General features: G+C 57.1%; 2 protein-coding genes across 2 annotated transcripts; one reads left to right on the top strand and one right to left on the bottom strand.

The window, feature by feature from the left end:
* Nucleotides 1–359: 359 nt before the first annotated feature.
* NCLIV_014720 (conserved hypothetical protein) lies at nt 360–7,031 on the bottom strand (the record flags this gene model as incomplete). The annotated part of the gene is made up of 1 exon (XM_003881662.1): nt 360–7,031. One exon carries the CDS (start codon nt 7,029–7,031, stop codon nt 360–362), a length of 6,672 nt encoding a protein of 2,223 aa, XP_003881711.1.
* A 5,147-nt stretch (nt 7,032–12,178) lies between these two features.
* NCLIV_014730 (conserved hypothetical protein) lies at nt 12,179–18,822 on the top strand (the record flags this gene model as incomplete). The annotated part of the gene is made up of 8 exons (XM_003881663.1): nt 12,179–13,174; nt 13,445–13,783; nt 14,402–14,773; nt 15,396–15,529; nt 15,871–16,012; nt 16,252–16,326; nt 16,759–17,431; nt 17,969–18,822. 8 exons carry the CDS (start codon nt 12,179–12,181, stop codon nt 18,820–18,822), a joined length of 3,585 nt encoding a protein of 1,194 aa, XP_003881712.1.
* Nucleotides 18,823–22,027: the final 3,205 nt, after the last annotated feature.

The following is a 22,027-nucleotide window of genomic DNA, read 5'->3' on the forward strand; positions in this document are numbered from 1 at the left end:
CCACGGCGCGTTCCTGGAAGCAAACGAAGCCGCAGAGGAACGGGAGACCCCGGTTTTCGTCTCGCTCCTTTTTCCGGCCACCTGAGCGGCGGCACTACAAAAGGTGATTCCCCGGCGCAGATACGCCGCTGTTTTGCCCACGAGTTGATTTTTGCTGCGAAGGCAACGTGTGCCGAAGTAAGACCCGGGACGAAATTCCGACCCAAGGAAATGGCGAAAGCCGTCGCTCCCCACCCCCCCCCCACGTCTTTCTTTCGAAGCTTCATCGCTGTTCACCCCTCCAGAAAGGCATACGATCCCGTTCCAGGAAAGACACTCTGCCGTGTCGGAAGAGAGATGAGAGGCTGTGGGTAGCCGGTTCAACGCGAGGAGACATGATGGCCGCTGTCTCGGATTCGCGCCGCATTTAGGTGCTGCACTCGAGCGGAATCTCTCACGTCGCCTCGCCATCGGCCTTCCCCAGACGGGGACGCGACAGACACGCCCGCGTCGATCTCCATCTGAGGAGGCTGGACAACAAATCGCGTTCCCGGAGTCGATGCGTGCACAAGAAGCTGCGAGGAACCTCCCATCATCGCAGAAGGCGCTGCAGACACCAGGTGCTTGGCGGCGAAAGCCGGCGCTGGCCGTGACGCCGGCTCTCTCCCTGGAACCCCTCCGACCTCCCATTCTCGAAGCTCGGTCGCCGACCTCCCGTCTTGTGCGAGGTAGACGGCATTCGACGCGAGACACTGAGGCTCAAATGCGCGGCCCAGCACGCCCCGAGCCTTCTCGGTCTCCACTTCCCCAGCCTTCCAGAGCCCCGGCCCTGACGCCTGTCCGGCGATCTGCAGGCGTCGCTGGTAGGCGCCAACCAAAGTGGACAGACGATCGGCTTGGTGAGCGGGGACCGCAGGCGAAAAGTAGGCGGATCCCTCCGCGGGGCCGGACCCCGGAGTCGAGGTCGTGGACCGCATGCACCCCGAGATTCGAGAAAGCGACGCAGAAGCTGGAGAGGCGTAGCCTGCGAAGGCCGGCAACGCCGACGCTCTGAGGGGAGACACCCGGACGTGTGCATGCGGAAGCGCGGCGGCGCCGATGGCTGCCGAAGCGCGCGACTGGCCCACTTTCAGTGAGGCCCTATCTGCGTGGACGTGCACGGGACACGCAGCCGGGGCTTCAGGACTGGCTCCTCTTCCGACGTGCGACGCAGATGCGGCAGTCGAGGGCGGCAGCGGGGGGGAAGCCGGGCTTGGCCGCAGCGTCGTGCGAGCTGGGACGCTCCCATAAGAGAGAACCGGCGACGAGGCCCGCGACACGACACCGGCCCTGCCTACGCTCAGGTATCCAGGCGCTGGACCCGCAGCGGTCAAGGCCAAACTGTCGGGAAGAGCCGATCCGACAATGTTCCTTTCCGCGTCTTGCCAATGGGTTCCCCCCTCCCTGGACGGTCCTGCGGGGTCGATGACGCGCGACGCCTCCACGACGGACCGCGTGGCGCCGGAGGCCTGGCCTCCCGTCCCCGCTCCCGGCAGGAACGAAGCCCCAGCATGCAACCGCGCCGCAGGAAGAGCCGCGGTTTTCTGCCGGGGCAGGCCTTCGAGGCGCGCCCCCGAAATCGCGGCGAGGGACGAAGGGCCATGGCCAGCTGGAAGCGGCTGCGTCATCGCCGCCGGGACGTTCTTCGCCGCAGAGCCGTTCAGACTGGGCGCAGACGCATGCGGAGCAAACGCTGGGGCTGTCGTTCGAGAGGGAAGCTCGTCGTGAGAGGCCGCAGAGACACTGGGGCTGGAGAGCCCGGCCGCAGCGGGTGAACGGCCTTCCTGCGCCTTTCGAAGTTCGCGTTCTCGCGACGCTGCTTCCTCCGCCTTCACGCGCATCGCTATCCTCTGGAGCGCCGCCCCCGCCACGGTCTGCGCACCTGAGAGACTCCGTGAGAGGACTGCCTTCTCGCCCTGCGTGGGAGGTGTCTGACCTTGACTTGGCGCGACCTCGTCTTCGTGGGCGGGGGCCTCCGCGTCAGATGGACTGGACACGCCTTCCGATTCAAGCGATGGACGCTCCGTCGGCGCCTTCCGGGCCAGTCCCCTTCTGCCGACCTCCCCTTCCCGCCCGTTTCGGATGTACGGCTCCAACGTGAAGACTTCTTCGTGAAAGCCGTCTGACAACCCTCGAGGCTCCGACGTCGCACAACTGCTCGTCCTGGCCGATTCTTCGGCCTCGGCGTGTGTCTCTTCCTCCAGGGCCCGAGTCGCCTCGAGAAACGCCGTCAACTCGTCAGGCTCCGCACAGGAGTCTCCGGGCGAGGAGCTCTGAGAGACAAGGTTGGCCGAAAGGCCAGTGGCGTCCAGGCGCTCCGCAGACCGCGCGTGGGGCAAAGACCGAACGCCCGACCCAGATGGAAGGCGCCCCGGAGGCCGCATGCAAGGGTGGACGCCGATCTGGAGGTCGGAGAGCGGGCTAATGAGCCTGGGCAACGGGAAGAGACCAGAACTGCGTCCGCGGGCCTGAGGGCCTTCGCCAGACGGACTCCAAGGGGTCAGCTCGGGGCTGATCGGCGTCGGCTTGAATGCGTCGGAGCCCGGGAGTCCAGAGACCCCCGAGAAGACCGGCAGGAAACGAGGCCCGAGAGGCGAAATCATGAGGCGCATCCTGGCCTCGTCTGGCGTCGCGTGTGTGTTCGTCCCTTCACTCGCTTTGGTGCCCCCGTTGCCTTTCCGCGTGGCAGCCTCCGACCGGCATTCTTCCTGCGCCTCTGGTGACGCGAGCTCTGTTTGGTATCGCACCTTCTCGGGAAGACGCCCGAGAGCTCCAGTTTCCTCTCGCTCTTCGCCGGAGGCTTCTGCCCCACCACGGGCGTCGGGCCCCACCTCTTTTGGCCCCGTTTCTCCGCGCTCGAGGCCCACAGACGGGGCGAGACGCCCCTGCAGCTGGGCTGGTGAGCTCGCGCTGCCCGCACCCTTGCCGGCCTCGACGACGGACGTGGTTTTTCGCGGAGCAACAGTCACCTCGGGCGCGACTGCCGCAGCAGCCCCTCCCTGCGAGCGCGCTAGAGCCTTCCCCGAAGTCGACTCCGAGTCACTTCTGGCCGCCCTGCGGATGCGCATCAACGCCCTCAGCCTCACGTGTCTCCCTGGCGTGCCTCGAAAAGTCGACTGACCCCGAGCGCCTTTCCGGGACTGTTTCAAGACTCGCTGTGCCTGTGGCCTGCAGGACAGCGAAGACGCGTCGCCAGCGAAGGGCCGAGCGGTCTTCGGCTCCGGACCGCTGCGTCGATCCACCGACACCGCGCGCTTCAGCCTCCGCGTCAAGCGGTGCTTCTGGCGAGTCAGGAGTGTCTGGATAGAGGCACGCAGGTTCCCCCCGCTGGCCGACTGCATGCATGCTTCGATGTCTCCGTCTCGCGAGACCGGCGAGGCAGTTCGCGGGAGGGTGAACGAGAGCGAGCTCCTCGTGCTGGGGCAGCGCTCCAGCGCCGACGGGGACGCGCCACAGACAGGAGACAGCCCTGTGGGGCGCTTGGGGTGACCGCATCTCTTTCCTCTTCTCCGACGCAGAGACGCGCTCTGGCGGATCTGCCGTTTCGAGGCCGCATCGGCTGGGGCGGAGGAGAGGCTTGAAGGTCGACCCTCGTCCGAATTGGAGGTTTGGCCGTCGTTCTGGGTTGCTGGCCGTGACGCGCGAGGGGCGTTCTCCGGTCCCTTGCCTCGATTCGGAGACCTACGCCGTTGAACGTTCCCGGTGGGACTCGCGAGACGCTTGGCTGTCACCGAAGCGTCCTCAAAATCCTCAGAGGACGACTCCCCGACTTCGGTCTCGACCTTGCGCCCGCAACGAGAGACCCGAGGACGGCGCGCAGCTCGAACGCGAGATCGGCTCTGAGACGACGACCCTGAGCGCCCGTTTGAGCTTTCTTCCTCATCCGTCCACGCTTGCTCGGTTGCTTCTCGACGGCCGACTCCGGACGTCGAGAGAGGCTCCGCGGAGTTTTTCCTCTCAGCCCCTTCGCCCTTTGGATCGCTCGGATCTTTTTCCGCCTTGTGGAGGCGGAGCGGCCCCGCCTGCCGAGCGCGGGTCCGCCTCGCGAGTTCGCTTCGTCTCTCACTCGCGGTTGCATGCGCCTTCGCGATCGCCTGGAGAGACGGAATTGCTTGCAGAGCTGCGGTCTTCAGCTCCAGCAGCATCTGTTTCTCCTCGCTGGAAATCCTCGAGAACGGCGCGCGCTGTTCACTCGCGGTCCTGCGCTCAGCTCTCCCCGGTCGGCGGGGCCCGACTCCCAAGCCGAGACGCGTCCCCGACAGCGAGGCTGCCAGGGAAGGAAAAAGCGCCGAGAACGAGTGTTCGCGGGGTAGCGACGCGCTCTTCCCCGCATCTGAGTCGCGCTGGCTGCTCGACGCCCCGACCAAACCGCACGCAGAGAGACCAAGGGACAGTCGCTGAGACCGCAGCCGCTGCTGGTACGCAGACGGCGCCGGCGGCGTGGCAGAGACACCCAGGCACGAAGGCCCTGCCGACGCGGACGATGCAGAGGCCTCGTCACAAGTCGGGGACCCGGCGTCTTCCGGCAGAGATTTGCCTGTTTCCGTGCCGGCTCCTCGGCCAACCGCCCCTGTGGCGGTCCGAGCCGAGTCTCGCGCCTCTGGGCGATCTCCTTGGGCTTGGTCGCCCCTGGCCTTGGACGCGGAACGGCGGCCCGAGAGCGTGAGTTGCGCGCGGCACTCTTCGAGGGCCTTCCTCTGGACGAGACTTCGACTGCGCTCAAGGTCGAGGTTGCGCTTGACCATGTGGAGCTCGATTCGGAGCGCCTCTTTCTGTCTTTCGGCCTGCTCCAGCTCTTGCTTCGCCGACGCGTTCTGCTCCTCCAGTTCGGAGATTTTCTTCTTCAGAATCGCCATCGTGCGCGCGGCGCCCGCAGAGAGCCCCGGAATAGGCGGGAGCGGCGCGGACACCGCCCCCGCCTGCAGGGAAGAGAGATCGGACTCCTGGGGTGGAATCGAGGCGACTGGTTGCGCAGGCGACGGGGACTCGGCAGATCGGGGGGAGGGCGAAACGCGGCTGCGGCGCTGCCGGGACCGCAAAAGAATCCGCGCCGTTTTGAGCTCGTGCTGAAGCTTCTGAATCGTCGCGAGTCGCTCGGTCTCGGCTGCGCGCGCGGCCTCTTCCGCCTGCTTGGCGTGCTTGCGGAGTCGATGGCACTCGCTCTCCATTTGCTTGAACGCGGGGGACTCGAAGTCGCGAAGGAACGACGTCACTTTCCCTTTCTGTTCCTCGGCAGCCTTCAATGCAGCTCGGTAGCGCTGGATCTCGACGTCGGCCTGTCTGTACACCTGGTCGACTTCCTTCTCGAGTTGCTGCATGCGTCGAGTCACGCTCACCCGCGCGCTCTGGGGAGGGACCGGGGCCTGCGCTCCGCCTTCGGGAACCGCCAGTTGGAACGCCACAGACACTTTGGGCCGCGACAGATCCATCCCAGTGCCGACAGCGCGGCTGAATCCGTCGTTGTAGAAATCCATTTGCCACGGCGCCAGCGGCGCGAGTTTGCCTTCGGCTCTGCTTAAGGCCAACCAGACGGTGCCTTGGCCTTCGACGCCGCGGGAGAGCAGCGCCTTCAACGGCACGTTGACGTAGTAGGCGCAGCCGCCGCTTGTTTTGTCGTGCGCCGAGTCGGAGCTCCGCCTCGACGGCAGATCTGCCTCGTAGTCCGCGTCGGGCTTCGAGGCATCTGATCCAGGTGCGCCGAGGAGCGCCGCTCGCCCGAGGGAAGACAGTCCCGCGGAAGCATCCACGGGTTGGGAAGGCGAATAGTGTCTGGACGCGCCGCAAAAGACGACGATGCGAAGAAGAGTCACGAACGGGTGTTTTGTTTCCTTTTTGTCTTTCCTACTGGAGTTCGTCGCCGTCTTCCAACTGCTCCGGCCACTCCCGCGCTCTGCGGCGTCGGCGGTCCTCGGTCCGTCTCTTTGTCCCCCTCTTTCTCGCTCCTTTCCACCCCCCTTTTCTTCGACGTGCCCGCGCTTGGGTGTGGACAGCGAAAACCCCCGAGGCAGAGGCAGCGAGACCGAATACGGGAAGTGAATCGACGACACCTCGAAGGTCTGCTGGGAGGGCAATGTACAGATGACCATGCGTTGGAAGTTCCCCTCCAACTGTGTGGGGAGATTCACGCGGAGATGAACCTGCGGGACGGGACGCTCTTCGGCGCTCTGCGCTGCGGCGCGGGAGAGTCGGGGAAACGCGTCCGCCGACTTTGGGGAATCTGTCTGGGCCCTCGCGTCGAAGTCGAGATGAGACGGGATGACAAGGCTGTCAAAAGTGCACTGCAAGGCCGCAGGCGCCGTCTCACACGTTTCCGGTTGTGTTGTCGGCGAGTTCAGCGAATCTGAAGAGGGAAGGGAGCGATATCGAACGAACGATGCCAGGGGGCTGTCCCCATCGAGACCAAAGCCGGGGTCTTCGCCCTCGTTTGGCGCGATGTGCAATTCAGGGGAAAGGAGGCCCGAGCGGGGCGAACTCGTTTTGCCCGACTCGGTCGCTTCTTGCTGCGCAAGGCGATGAAACGCAATGAAGAGAGAACCTTCCCCGTTTCGAGTCGATTTCCCCTCTGGCTCGAGGGCGGAATCTTCCCGGGATCCCCACTGGGTGGCCTCGTGTCCCTCCACGTCGTCGTGAGTAAGGAGGGGAGAAAATTCTGAGGCGGAAGCAGAGAGGAGCGAGGACGCGTCAGAGGGCGACGAAGGGAGAAACGCCTGCAACGCACCATCAGACGCCAAGGCGTGTGATCGCGCGTCTGTAATCGTGCAATCTTCCTCAGGCAGATGCCGATCAGCTGTAGAGACTCCCGACTTCGCGTCCGACTCAAACGCATGCAGGGAAGACGGGATGGAGGGGGAGCGGGAGGAGGAGGCGCACGTCTGACGATCGCCGCTCGCGAACCGGAGATCCGAGTTCCCCGGCTTTGTCGGATACGCCGCGTTGCCCATGACAGACGAGGAGGGCGAAACTTGTGTCACCTCGCTCGTGGAGGGCTGAGTGTCTTCTGTCGTTTCGTCCATGTTCCCGAGCTTTTCAAAGGCGGAAACACTCTCGCCAGTCGAGAAAAAACTTCTCTCGTCGACGTACAATAGCTAGACGTCGTTGCAAACACGACTGAGACAGACTCGAGAAGGAAAGCCCTCTGCAGCGGGCTCTAGAAAAGCCGGGATTTTTCAGAAGTAGGAACGGAAAGCGAGCGTGTCTCTGGGCTTTGAGCCCCGTCCAGTCGCGAACGAGGTAGACACGGCAGAAAAAGCTGTCGTCTACGGCACGGTGCGCGCGTTCCGGAGACCCAACCCAAGTCGTCTAACCTATCCACGTGTCTTCGAGGAAGTGGGGAAAAAACCTGGGACTTTCCGGAGACAAGACAACAGAGCTGGACCCCGTCAAGACACAGATGCGAGCTCTCAGCTCGGCGAGTTCCAGTGCCCCGAGAACCTCTTCCTCGCGCAGCACGGCTGCAAAACGGCCGAAAAAATCCTGCCTTGGAAAGAAAAAACCGAGAAACCGTTGGATGCTTCTGGCCTTCCCGTCCGACGCCCAAATACCCAGTCCGCGCGGGCAGCGCTTCGCGCGTCGTTCGCAGAGAAAGAAAAGACACTCCTTTGCTGCTGAGACTCGGGGAACGAGCAAACCGGGCTCTTCGGCGCCAGAAAGAGAGACACACGAGAAGGAAAGTTGTCGAAACGTGGGTTGCGTGAAAGCAAAAGGAAGCAGACTCAATGCTGGCTTTCTCAGAGAATGCCCGACTCGGCAAGTGAGGGTAATCGTCCGAGGGGGGGACGTCTTGTCTTGAAAAGCCCTGGCGTTCTTGGGCACTCCGCCACACACGAACTTTTGTCTGGAAAAATGAGGAGACCGGGAAAAAAGCCGAGAGTGTCGCTCCGTTCCAAAAGGTTTTTCCACGCAGTTGCAAGAGAGAGAAAACCCAGCACGAAAAAGACGTCAGCAGCGCTTGGCGTGGACGTGGCGATGCGCGGGAAGTTCTCTGATCTCTCAGCGCCACGCGAGGACCAAGAGGAGAGTCTAAGACAGGACGCGAAATCGCGGTGGGACGGCGCGCGCACGGGGAATGCGCGACTGCAGCGGAAGCCAAGGCGAAAAGAAAGAAGCGATGAGTTGTTTGAGGGAAAACGCGGAAAGGGCCAAGAAGAAACGCCACCCGCGAAAAAGAATCGGGTCAATCCCAACTTTCGCGGGCGCGGTTCTGTGCCAACTCGCAGCAAAGACACTCTCGCCGGCGCAAGACCCCCCGTGCCACACGACACAGCCCGCCTTTTCCTGTTTGCTGGAGCGGTTTCTTTTCTCTGGAGGCTGACGCACGCGTTTCCCCTCTGTCAGAGAAGACATCGTGCTTCAGAGTCGGAGGACAGCAGGCGCCGCAAAAAGTTGCATTTTCTCTCGGCGGTCGAGAGCCCGAGAATCTCTCTCTGTGCGAGACCGAGCATTGCCAGTCAGGCAACGGCCTTGCTACAAACTCTCACGATTCACCTCACTCGAAACGCTTGGGCATACAGATCTGTCTGTGCTCTAGAAAGGGGGGGAGAACACCACGCGACGAGAGAGTCCTCGAGACGAAGCGCACTTTCTGTGTGGACCCACTCGCTGTCGACGGGGCGACACGGTCTCGAGTCTCGTTTTCCACGGGCGAGAACGAGACGAGTTTGTCTCCTGAAAAACCAGAGAAACACGCGAGTTTGTGTGCTCCAGGTCAGAACGATTCGAGACACTGGGCGAACAGGAAAAAACAGCCCGCCAGACGGAAAGGGTCAAACGCGATAGCGCGCGTACAAAGATTGTAGAGCAGGCAATGCAGAAAGCAAGACTCCTGGAAAAAGCACACTGCACACGACGCTTGGCTGCCCTATTCGGTTCCGCTCTTTCGTTCGTCCTGTCGGAGGAGTAGTACCTCTCTCGGATCGTTTTGTTCGTGTTACGACCAGCTGCAGCCGAAGTCCGTTCCGTACGGCGCAAAAGGCCAGCCCTTCACGGTCCTGGTAAACCAACGGAGACGGCAAAGGCCGCCTCCAGGCATTTGAGGGGTCGCCTCACATCGATGACGTTTGTTACGGGTTTGTGGGTGTGCTTACTCGTCTGTTTTCGCGCGCTGGAGGGTACAGCAATTGTCACATACGGCTTCCTCGCTGTGCCACATGTGTTTCTATGCTTAACGAAAGCGCTGTCTGCGGCGTACCCAATGAGAAATGGTAACTCGCTGTTGACTATCCTCCAGTAGAGGGTAAAACGGGGAATTGTTACGACAGAACAGAGACGGAAACGAAGGATACTTTATCTCGGTGGAAGTTCGACCGCGGTTCATATAAACGCTGGCTCCAGGTGAAGCTCGGGACGCGATGGTTGCGCTTGAACGGTAGAAACCCCCGACATGTTCGTTTACTTCACGCGAACAGGAAGACGGCAAGCAGAGTGCCTAGACACAGGCCTTTGAGGAAGCAACGGGAATCTGACTGGAGAAAACAATATTTTCGGTGGTACAAAAAGGCGTTGAGCCTGCATTCTCTAGCGGGTGGGACGTGAGAGAGTCTGACTGATTGTTCCGCGGGAAATGCAAGAGAAGGCCAGGTGTGTGTGTGTTGAAGTTCACACAAGCGGAGAAGAATCGAGGAGCCGACATTTCTGGAGCTCGATGGGGAGCGACCTGCGGCCATTGTAGTACCTAGGATACTGAATGTGACTCCAGTTGTGAGATACACATACCAAGTTCTGTACGACTGCTGTACACCACCCAGACGAACGGATGCTCCTGGGAACTCCAGATATGCGTTCTGAGCATCTCGGTAAAAACGAGGGATCCTTCCTGCTTCTACTGGCAATACCAAAAACGGGGGGTTATGAGTTGCTTCGAAAGTTCTTCGAACTGCCTACTGGCTTTGTGGGTTGCAGCTGAGAACCGGATTTTGCATTTTCATGCTCGTGTAGGCGACGTGCTCTTGCCGCAGCATTGTGGTTTGAACATCCACCGGAAACAAAGTGCAGGACCCGCGTCCCGTGAAAATGGATCCATATGGACTACTGGGGATCTCGTCGTTGAATCAGAGCGAGCAAAGATGACTAGGCACTCTGAACCGCGGTATGTTTGCCAGATGGCTGCAGCAGCAACTCGAATTGCCGGAGAAAAGAAAAAGTCTGCGAAGCCTAGGGAACACCCCCTCGCGTCTCTAGAGACGCAACTGACCTCTGAGAAAAGCCTCCCAGATATCCTCGCTGACCCCTACGCACGCAGCTTCGCTTGTTGTTTCCTTCGCGGGCGTGCACATTTGCGTGAAAAACAGTGGCTGCGCCTAACAAAAGACGTCCTGTCATTGGTGGCTGCTTGAAACACCGTCTGTCTCGTCATAGTCAGTGGCCTACTTGGAAGCCCTGTCTTTGACACAGTGAAGGGATCCACGACTCGCAAATCTCTCTCTGGAAAGAAAACGGAGCAGCGAGACTCGTTTGTTTGGCTTCTGGGGTAGGCGTAAGGCTCATGCCTTGTAGCTTGTGGAAGGAATTTGCGCGTTTCTTTCAGTCTCCGACACCCACAATTCCGCAGCGATACTTGCCAGCAGATAATCAATTCCCTGAAAATTCCCCACGGTCACGCACCCACGCAGCAGAAGCCAGTCTCGAGAGCAGGTTCCAAAGATTCTCGGCGTTGTGCACATCTGAGGCCGGGAAACGGCAAGGCCTCTCATTCAAACGGCCAAAGCATTTGTCTTGGTTACCTAGGCTTTAGCTCCTGTTTCAGCGGCTGCCACAGATTCCTGCTTCCCTTGTGGTCGACATGCACGTTCACCAGACTTGCTCTATGACGCTTCCATCAAACTGATGCCGGAGCATGGCGCGACGCTATCATCTACTGGGGTATCTCTACAGGAGCATGTTTGTGCAGATACAAATCTATCGGTGTATTTATAGACATGGATGCATATGTTCCAAGTAAGGTACCCTGGCCCATGTGCACGCACGTGCATATCTTGACCTACATGCTGCGCGTTCTTGGGGCTGGAAAGAGCTTGGCTCTACCGCAGCTGAGGGAGACACAGCAGACAAATATCTCTCAGAGAACGGCGCAAAAACAAGCGCGGGCCGCGCTCGCGTCTTTTCTCCACTTTCCTCGCTTTTTTTCTTTTCAGTGTCAGGCGACGAAGCCGTCAATCTGAAAGAACAACATATTTCCACTCGAGTTGAATGTTTTTTCCTCGAACACAAGTGATTTTCCACGGAAGAGGAAATGCAACGAGAGACGCCCGCGATGAATGCAAGTGCATGCACGCTGGCATGGGAGATTTAGATGTCTTGCATGTATTTTTTCTTCTGAAACCCCCACAAACGCGCTTTCTTTGTAAAAGACAATTGTTCGATGAGTCTTTCTTTCCCTCTTTGTGCAGCTGTTTTTCTTTTCAAACCCAGGACGCGACAGCCGCTTCAAAAGCTAGCATCTCCCTTTCCCCGCCTTTCTCCTTCGCTGCTCTCCTCCGCTTTTTTCCCAGAGAGAAAGACCGCCGTCTAGCGGCCAGTGCATGGCTAAGCGTACCCGCAGTTCCCATTGCTCAGAAAGAACAGTTTAGCGGACCCGAGTTTTTGCCTTCCTTCCGTCCACTTTTTTTCAGTCCTGCCTTCGAAGGCTTTTCTCCCTGCGCTTTGGCCAGCCGGAATGCCCACGAACAACCGAGAGTCTCGATCCAATCAGGCACAGGACGGAGCGAGAAGAAAGGGGGATTTCCCCCTTTCTCAACTGCTCTCTCCTTGAAAGAAATATTTCTTTCTCGCGCAGGACTCGCTTTCTCTGGGAACTCGTTTCGCTGGCTCGGTATAAATGGTTCACTGGTTCGTTCTTGCCTTACCCGTCACGGCTTGTGTTCCGCAAGTCCTCCAAAGCAAACGAGGGAACGAACACTTGTGATGCGCCTTCGCCTCTGCTCTCTCGCAGCGTTGTCGTCGCTGATGGGATGCATATACAGCTCGGAGTCTACGAGCGGTGTCCCGTCTTTTCTTGTCGGGTTTCTTTGAGGCTATCGTGCATCCCACGCGTCACCTCTGGTCCGCGCCAGGCTCGCAAAACGCCGTTCTAGTGGAAACCTTCCAGTCTCGGCCCTTCTCTCGCGCTCCTCTTTTTCTTCGACTTCACATTCTCCCTCACTGTTTTTTACCGACCTATGTGGCGATGGCGATCATTCGCAGGGAAGGCGCGAACGGCAGGCGGCGGTCGAAAGCGAAAAAGAAAAAGGAAAAGAGAGGCGTGTCTTTCGCTGTGCATCGGAGAGAAGGCGATCCGAGAGACCCAGACAAACATTTTATAAAATCTCAGAATCTTGGCAGGAACCCCCAAGAAAGTAGCGACGGGGAAGGACAGAACGCGCTTGCCGGCTCGTCGTCAGACTCCCTCCCTTCTGCTGTCTCCTCTAATGCATCTTCTTTCCGAGCTTCACCTGACGTCTCTTCTTCCTCTACTTCATCTAATCGGCTAGACGCTCAGCATCCCCTATGTCCTGTGGGGAGCGAGAGGGAGAGTCAGGCGGGAGTTGCACATGAAGAGACACTCGGCGCAGATGGCTACTTTGTCGAGGAAGATTTAGAGAAGGCCCAGAAGCAACTGGTGACAAACAACAAGATCCGGGGGCTCTTGCAGTCCTTCAGATCCTCCACAACTCGCCAACGAAAGGGCGTCTCCTCTTCCTCCTCTCCGTGCTTCTTTGACGATTACCCTCACTCGGAGGACGAGGCGAGCGAAGGCGCCTCCCAGCTTGGCGCCTCCCAGCTTGGCGCCTCTTCTCCAGCTGTCTCTTCTTCTCGCCCCTCTGGCGAGTCGCCTGCTCAGCAGATGTCGCAAGCTCGGCGCGGGAAGAGAGGCAGGGAAGAAGACGAGGATGCGAGGCTGCAGACGCGACAGATGAACGGCGTGAGAGAGGGAACCGCGTCTCTTGAGAGTGGCGACGACATGCAGGACGAAGCAGCTGCTGGAGGGCGCGAGAGAGGACCCGAGAAAAAAGGCGACCCGTGGCGAGAGAGCGAACGGGGGGGAAGAACAAACACTCCGCCGTGGCTTCGAGCGGATCGCTCGCGCGGAGAGCTCGATTTCTTTCATCGCCTCCACGAAGAATGCGTCGACTTTATTCACTGGATCGACGCGACCGAGGAAGAGCAGCAAAAGCGGGCAAAGGTGAGAACAGACAAGCACGGGAAGGGACAAACGATAGAGAAGGAAGAAGGGAAACGGACACCCGAGACAAAGGAGACACAGAAGAGACGCGGAGGCCTGTCCTGCACGTAGGCTGCCTGGAGAGGACCAACGGGGGACGTATGGGTGTTGGAACTGCAGGACAAAACGGGAGAGCAAAAAAGTGGAGATGAGGAGGAAGAGGAGAAGGCGAAGAGGCCGCAGAGGGTGATGGGAAACAGAAAGGCGTTTCGATCTGCTGTTTTTTTGCAGGTTCTCGCGCGCGTCACAGCTGTGGCCCGTCTCTTGTGGGACAACTGTTTCGTCTGCCCATTTGGCAGCTCCTACACCAACCTCGCTCTTCCTCACGCAGACCTGGACATCTGCATCTTCATCCACTCTGCCCCGCCTCTCCTTGAAGAATTCCACGAACTCGCCGCAGCGGACACCTCCCAGGAAAGCGCAAATTCGTCGTCCCCGTCGGTGGCCTCCTACGGCTGCTTCGGAGGGCTGGCGGAGAAGGTGATGGCCGAGGCGTCCCGGTGTACAGACACACTCGGCTACGGATCCTCCATGAGGAGAAAAAAAGAAGAGGCAGCTCGCCACCTCAGAGTAAGCGTCTTTCAACTCTCATGCCACCCCCGTCTGCTTCAAGGGACATCTACATATATATATATATAAATAGGCTTTACGGTGTATATATATATGTATGCAGAGAGGGAGAGTCTTACTGAGGTATGTGTTTGTGTGTTTGTTTGCATTTCTGGTGTATGGATGCGAAGCGCGGCGACGCTGCGCGCGTCGGCAGGCTGTGTCGCGCTCTACGCCGTCAGCTGTAAGCTTCGGCTTGCACGGATCCCCGTGTCCACTTTAAACCGCTTGTTTGCCTGCTGGTGTTGCTGCAAAAAGGCGGCATGCATTTATCTTCTTTGGGTGCACATGGGCGTTACAGCGTGAATGCCTGTTGTCTCGGAGTGACAATTTGAACACGCAATAAAATACCGCCTTCCTTAGGTCCCCGTTCCTCGTTTCTCGCTCTTTGCCTCGTTCTCTGGATTGGCACGTTCTTCCTCCCCGACGAACGTCGAAAGATATGCGGTCTCGTCCTTCCAGTCTCCTTCGTCCTTCCCTTTCGTTTGCCGCTTTTCTCCAGAGTCCCTTTCTCACCGTCTCTCGCGTTCGTCACACTGTTCCTGTTCCTCTCTCTTTTGTTCTTTCCTCGTCCCTCAGCGCCTCGCGGCCGTCCTCTCTGCCTGCAAAATCTCGCTTCCCAGCAACCCTTCGCCATCTGCCTCTTCGGGCTCTGCTGCGACCCGGAGACAGCCTGCGCGCTGTCGCGACTTTCCGCTGATTCGAGACATGCAGTTGATTCTCGAAGCGAGAGTCCCAATCTGCCGATTTGTCGACACTGAGACAGGCCTGCCTGTGGACATTAGTCTAGATCAGCCGTCAGCTGTCTTGACGTCTCTCTACATTCGTCTCCAGCTGCTTCGCTTTCCTCTGTTACGACCCCTCATGCTCCTCAACAAAACGGCCTTGAAACTCTGGCACCTGAACGAGCCTTTCAAGGGAGGCGTCGGGTCGTATTTGCTCTTTGTCATGGTTAGTCTCGCTCTTCTAAACAGTTTCTAATGTATTTTTGCAACAAAGCTCTAACACAAAGAAAGTCCCTATTTGTTTTCAACTTGTAAAAAAGAATATGGATAGCTTTTTATAGAAGGTCGAACTGATTAATGGTGCAAACGTACCAGAAAAAATGAGGTCAATTGTGAAGTGCTTGTCGATTTTTGGGTTCACGCACGGCGCCTCGTCCTTTTGCCCTGGACTTCCATAGGTTTCTTCACACATGCAAATAGAGAGATGTAAAGGCATGCGTCCGAAGCCACCGCGCGGCACAAAAAATGTCGGTCAACAACGCCAGTGTACGTTCTCGTAACAGCTCGTCAGTGAATACGTATATATATATATATATATATATGTATATGTATATATATATATATGTATATGTGCATATATATAGATATATATTTGTATGTATTTGCGCGTAGTGATGTACAGATGAACGTAATCATGGCGTTGACCTACCTAAGGAGAGATAAGTAGTTCTGTATATACGCATATAAGTACCCTTGTTTGTATGGACCTGTATCGCTGTGGGAGTGAATCGGCGAGCTCCTGCCTCGTCGGGCATCTTTTCTTTTGTTGGTTTTTTCTCTTCGTTTAGACTCTAAGCTTTCTTCAACTCAACCCGCGTCTCTATGACCGGAAGATGAATCAGCGGTATTCACTCGGTCATGCTCTCTTCGAATTCCTGCACCACTACGGTGTTGACTTCCACTATCCAACTGTCGGCCTGAGGTGGGTTCCTTCCGCATTGTCCCTCTCTCTTGACGCAGATCCGCGTGCATCCAATTTGCATATTTATACCGGAGGACGAGGACGTGTGTGCCGATATATATATATATATATACATGTATATACATATATACATACGGCTGTGTTCATCTACAGAAGATATGTTTAAATATATATATATATATATATATATATATATATGTACACATGCGTATTTTTGTGCTCGCGTTCGTATTAGTATAGATGCACACACGCTTCTGTTCCTGCCTACACACGCCATGATACCGTGTGCGGAAGTCTGAGGATCTTTGAGTTTTGCCCCATTTTTGCATTTTCGGTTTCAGCGTGCGAGACAAAGGCCGCTTATTCCCCAAAGAGCGCAGACGGTGGCACTACGGCCAGGAGCGGGACTGGGGCGAAGGAGGAAAGCGGTTTGCGCACTCCACCGAATTCGATCGCTTCCTCTTGGCCGCTGAATCCCCGCTGGTGAGCAGATAGATGGAGAGAGAGAGGAGAGAGAGAGGAAGAGAGAAGAGAGACAGAGGGAGATGGAGAGAGAGAAGGCGCGAGGAGAGAGAGACGGAGAGAGAGATGGAGAGAGAGGGAGACCGACGGGGCTACTGAGAAGCCTGTGCGTCGCCAGCGTCAAGCGAAGGAGACAATGCGTTTTGACGGCGGAGTGACAAACCAGGTTTTCTCGGTGCTCGTGGTTGTGTGTACTTCAGGAGTCCACGAGAGACATCGGACGAGGGGCGTATCAAATGCCGCAAGTCAGAAGTGCTTGGAGATCAGCCTACGCGGTGAGAAGGAAAAACGGAGACGTCGAGGCGGAGGGGGGAACGGACACAGACGGCAGGAAAGCATGCGGGAGAGGAAGACCGACAGGAAGAATGCGAGATGAATAAGCACAAAGAAATCGAAGCCGGGACACAGAGAGGCGGCCAACGAGAGCGACTGCTCAGTAGGGGACGAGCGAGCGAGACTGGGAGGAGAATCGAAGGTGGCGGGGGAAGGGTGGGAAGTTTCCAGCGCGAGAGAAGCAATTCGGGTTTTGCTTCCATAAGAGGAGAAACAGGCGCATAGCTCTTGCGTGATTTTCAAACTCATGCATGCAAGCATGCGTGAATACATATATACAAAGAGTAAATGTAACTGTGGTTACAGCGAAAAGATGGAGACAGGGAACTGTACGGTTTGTTTGCTTTTTCTCTGTTTACGCGTTTGCGTCTCAGCGAATGGTGTCTCGGCTGCGCGAGGAAACGTCCCCATCCGCACAGTCTCTTTTGACGCCTGGAGACTCTCTGCTGAGTGCCCTCATCTCGCCGGCGGTCTTCGGGGACCGCGCTGCGCGTCCTGCGTCCGACGCGAACTTTGTTTCTTCGGGCCCATCTGCCGTTGCCCAGCGAGAAGAAGCGGAAGGCGAGTCGGACGACGAGGCGTCGTTTGACTGCGGAGTTCGGCGCGAACCCGCAGGCGCAGACACGTGCTCGGCCGGTCCGCCGTCGGCCTTCAGGAGCGTCTGCGGTCTTCGCGCGGTGAAAACGCAGCCGTCGCGTGCCGAGCTGGAGACGGAGAGAAGGCGGCTCGAGGCGACGCTTCTTTCTTCGGGGAAGACGCGCGCGGCGAGCGGGCCTGTGGTTGGCGAACGAAACAAGCGGGGTCTGAAACTGCTGAAGAAGAAGATGCAGCAGTTGGAGAAGGAGCAGAGGCGGCTGGTGCGAGCGAGGCGAGACGGCAGCTTCGGACGTCCCAGACAAAACACGCAGTTCTTCTTCGAAGCCGATAGCGACGCAGAGCGAGACGGCTCGAGCGAAGATCTAGAGTCGGAGACTGACCCCGCGAGAGACGCCGCGTCTCCGCGGGCCAAAGCGCCCAATCACGAGGAAGGGAATCTCCCCGGCACAAGTGAGTCTCCGTTTTCAGGGCTCGCGCGCCCCACAGAGCCCGTACGGCCCGTGTGGGGTTTCCCCCTCCTGTCTCTCTAGTGACAGCACCTTTGTGGCCGCAGCGCTGCGTTTTTGCGCAAAAAAAACCCTTCCGACCCAAGCGCGCGAGCACGAGAAGGGACGAGAAGTCACCGGGAAGTAGCTGACTCAACAGACAGAGCCAAGAGGCAGAGCGAGAAACCTGTGTGAAAGCAGAACTCCCTCCGGGGGTTTCACGATGCCGCATGCGAACGATACAACGTTATATATATATGTGTATTTGTGTCTCTCCAGTTATCAGTCAATTATTATATTAGAGCGATAAATTACTTAAGCCGTCAGCATATTTGACTCGGCGGGATCGGATCGCTTGGCTCTCAGGTGGTCCTAGATTGGTGAAGCAACAAATTTGTCCCACCGCCCACCGGTTTGGCGGCATTTCCACCACGGCCCGAATGGCGGAGCGTCTCTGACTTTTTCTTCTTTCTCAATGTCTTGCCGGTGTGTGAGTCTTCAGAACTTCGCGCTCCAGCGCTTGTCAGTCTCTTGAGTTCGTCCTCCTCAGAGAGCGACGCCTCGGAACTGGCTGCAGGAAACGCTCCCCGAGGTGACCACGCTGGTCTCCGGCGCGCGAGGGCGCCGTCGGCGTCTTCCGGTGAAGAGTCGTCGGAGACTGTTTCACCATGGAAACGGGGGAAAGGCGCGCACGCAACTTCCACGGGTCTGCGTGGGGCGTCGTCTCACTCGGCTGGGTCTTCTATCTCGTCGCGGAGTTCTGCACTTCCAAGTGAAGACTCCGATGCAGCGGAAGTGTCGAGTTCGTCAGGTGCGAAGCCCAAGCGTGGCGAGCCTTTACGTTTCGGTTCTCGGTCCTCTCTCTCAGCGAGGAAGGACGGGCGAGCTACGGCTCCTGCGTGCGGTCGTTCTCCGGGGAACGGTGAAGCCGCCGAACCGATCGTCCTTTCTTCGTCCTCATCACCGACAGACAGCGAGGCAGAGGAGCGCAGAGGAAGCTCGAATTCAGGTCGAAAGCACTCTTCAGGTTCACAGAGACACGCGAGCTCCAGCGCGAGGCGGGGCGTGAAGTCAGGCCAAGCGGGCGGCGGGGAGGCGACTGAGAGCGGGCCCGAGAGTCCGTCAGGAGACACCGAGGGGTGTGGAGGCCGAAGGCGAGGCGAGGAAACTGACGCGAAGGAGTCGAGCGCTCTACGGGCGTTCAGGGCGCGGACGAGCCTCGCAGTCGTTCAGTTTCAGTCCTTTGATTTAGGCAGCAGAGAGGCAGAAGAAACTGCGGGTAGCGCCCTCACACACTTGGCACAACGAACGGCCTGCGGCGGGGGATGGGAAGGAGAAACGCCAGAATCAGATTAGATTCGCGAACCGACGGGGAGCAGAGGAGACAGCGGACAGAGACTTGGTCGTCTCAAGGGTTATTGCGTGCACAGGAAAGGCAAGACGTGCAAGTCGCACACAGCTTGGAGAGGCGCGAAAGGCACAGCTGGCGCGTCTGGGGGCAGAAAAGAAAAAGGAGAGAGAGACGAGTGATATCAGCAATCCAGATATTGCGCCTTTGGAACATCACCGATGTGGAATGACCTTAGTGTAGTAGGATGTTGAAATCCACCGCTTTCAGCCCCCGGAAGGAAGAGAGAGGAGCGGGTTTAGAAGAGACAACGACGGAGACTCACCGACAAGGAGCGGCGAGAAAGCAGACACGGAAAGGAAAACAGGAAAGAAAGCAGGGAAGACACCACCGGGAAACATCCCGAAAAAGGGCGAGCGAGGAGAAACAGAAGGAGAAAAGAGAATCAAAGAATGAAAAACAGGAAGCAATGGTGCGTTGTTGCCACGGTTTCAAGACCTCACATATATATACATACCTAGACTTACGGGGTATGATATATATATATATATATATATATATATATGTATTACCGAAACCCGTGCACGTGCGGATTCGAGGGTGTTTCGTAGTTTGTCATTCGCGGGTCTCGTTGACGCGAGTTCCACATGCAGTTGCACAGGTGTTCTCTTGTTTTACCGGTTTGAGTATGTACAGTGCGCGCGCGGTTCAATTTTTTCAAGCGTGACTGTAAACTGCATCTCGGCTGAGGGAGAATTTCAAGAGGGTTGAAAGGCGCCGAGAGACGGGAAGCTTTTTTGGAGTGTGGTTTTGACTGAACGTCGATCATGACTTCTGCGGAACCACGGATTTTGTCTCGCAGCACAGCGATCTTTACGGTTTTCAGATCGTTGCGCTTTGGACGCAATCGTGACTTGGCGAGAACTGGTCTCAAAACCGCATTTTCGGATCGTTCGGACCCTCCTGTCCACAGCAGAAAAGGAAAACATCGAGACGCGCAACTGAGAGATGCATTTGACCTTCAGAACGCTGGATAGAGTTTCAACTGAGAGCGATACACGGCAACACACACCAGTTCCAGTTTTTTGGTGAGTCGCAAAGGCAAAAAGACTGATTTCGCTGTTCTTTCGTTGACAGTGCGCACTCTTTACGTCTTCCTTTCTTCACGAGTAGACGCAGTTCCGTTTTCCTGGTTCTCGCGCGGGTGCGTCTGACCTACAGTTTTCGTGCGAGCTGAACGGTGAACGAAGGGATGATTCTTCACACCATGTTACCCAGCATGTACAAATTCGCAAATGTCTTCTCGTCTCCACTGGCGTCTTTGCTGTGGCCTCTTGCTCTAGTATCTCAGAGGTTCACCACTAGCCGCATCTGTGGGAAGGTTTCGCCGTCCCCGTTCCGTGGTGTAAGCTTTCTCTCGTTTCACCTCTCGTATGGGTTCGCTTGTGTACGCGGCATTTCTGCTTGCTTCTTCTGTCTCGCTTTTCTTCGTCGGACAACGCATATCTGGGGCGCGATCCTTCTGTATCCCTCCTACATTTCCTTCTCTGGTTTCAGATTCGATACGTCTACGCGTCCCGCCACGTTTTATCTTTTTGTGGCTGCTGTTCCTCGCCTCGGTGTGCTGCACGGCGTTCTGTCCCCGTCGAGAGGCCTTTCCGCCGTCTCTTTTCTCTACAGGTGTCTCTCTAGACTGTCTCCTCTTCCACCGTCTTTTCGCCCTCTCGCCCCGCACATTGAAATCCAACGCTCAACAACAAATCGCTAGACGGAGAGTAGCTATGTATCTATCTCTATTGCTCTTCCTCAGTATATATAGACAGATACGGACATACATACAGGCGTATATATATATATGCATTTTTTGTTTCGAAACAGTGCAGTCATATTGTCGCTGCTGCTGTGTTAACGCAGAATTAAGCATACGCTTAGGCGCATCTGGATGCTTGCCTATTGGGGGGCGGGGGGCGGGGGGGGTAGGGGAAACCAAGGAGGGAGAGAAAGAGAGAAAAGGAAAAAAAAGAGAAGAAGACAAGGAAAAGAAGAAGAGGGAAGCGAAGAGAGGGTAGAGAAGAGAGGGTAGAGAAGAGAGGGTAGAGAAGAGGGAGAAGGAAGAGAGAGAACAGAGACAGGAAGAACAGAAGTAGGGCAGTGGCAAGAGGAAGGAAAGCATAAAAGAAAGCGGGAGAGGCGTTCGTCGTCAGGTTTATCTGCGTAAAAGGGAAGCACAGAGATGATGCCAGGTTCACATTCATCTTTCCTTCGCTCAGAGACCGAGAACGCATCTTTGTGCACTCTGGTCCAGCGTGTCGGGTTCGAGCTTCGCACACCGAAAAAACGAAGGGAAAAGTCTTTTCATTCTTCGTTCTTCCGTCCAGGAACCGGGAAGAACAGACCAGCTGAGAAAGCCGAACAACTTCTGGTTTCTCTCTCGCTTCCGCCGGAGGAGATACGGCAAAACCCGACAATGTTTTCCTTTTGTCTCTCCCCGGCCCTTGGCGCTGCCTCATCGCGCAACGGACATCCTTTCCACGAGGGCGACGAGGAAAGAAGGAACTCGGGAAGAAACACAGAGAAAGTAGACTGGAAAGACTGCTGGGCTGCCGAGGTTTGACGTTCACGGAAACTGTCGCAAACGGTGTGCGCATGTCTCCCCTTTCCGTCCCTGTGTTTCGATTTTGCAATTGCTGCATGCGTTTCTCTCGCCGCCATTCGATATGTGCAAGTGTGTGTGTCTGGGTGGAGACACCAGAAGAACGGCGGCTCATCTTTCCTCGCCTTCTTCACTGCAGCTTTTTGCTCTCCTTTTCCTCTCTGTTGTTTTCTCTTGTTCCATTTCTTTTTCGGTCTCTTTTCTCTTTTCTGTCGCCGCCCTTCTTCCCGACCATCTCCTCCCACCTTAAAATCGTACTTGCATGCGGAGCGCGAAGCCTCTCCGGCGGAGCGAATGAGAGAGAGAATAAGAGAGTGAATAAGAGAGAGAATAAGAGAGAGAAGGGGAAACGGGGGAAAATGCGACGGTCTCATCTCAACGTCTCTTATACCTACGCTTCTCTGCATACAAACACTTCTCTACCTCCTGCGCTCTATACGGCGGGATTGGTGTACAGATGTGAAGATGGGCACACTGAAGCTTCGTTGATGTGTATCGCGTTTATATATCGTCTGTATATACAGAGAGCGGAAAAGCGATTGAGAAATCTTTTCAAGTTT

The sequence above is a fragment of the Neospora caninum genome, chromosome V (genome assembly GCF_000208865.1).
Source record: "Neospora caninum Liverpool complete genome, chromosome V".
Lineage (NCBI taxonomy): Eukaryota > Apicomplexa > Conoidasida > Eucoccidiorida > Sarcocystidae > Neospora > Neospora caninum.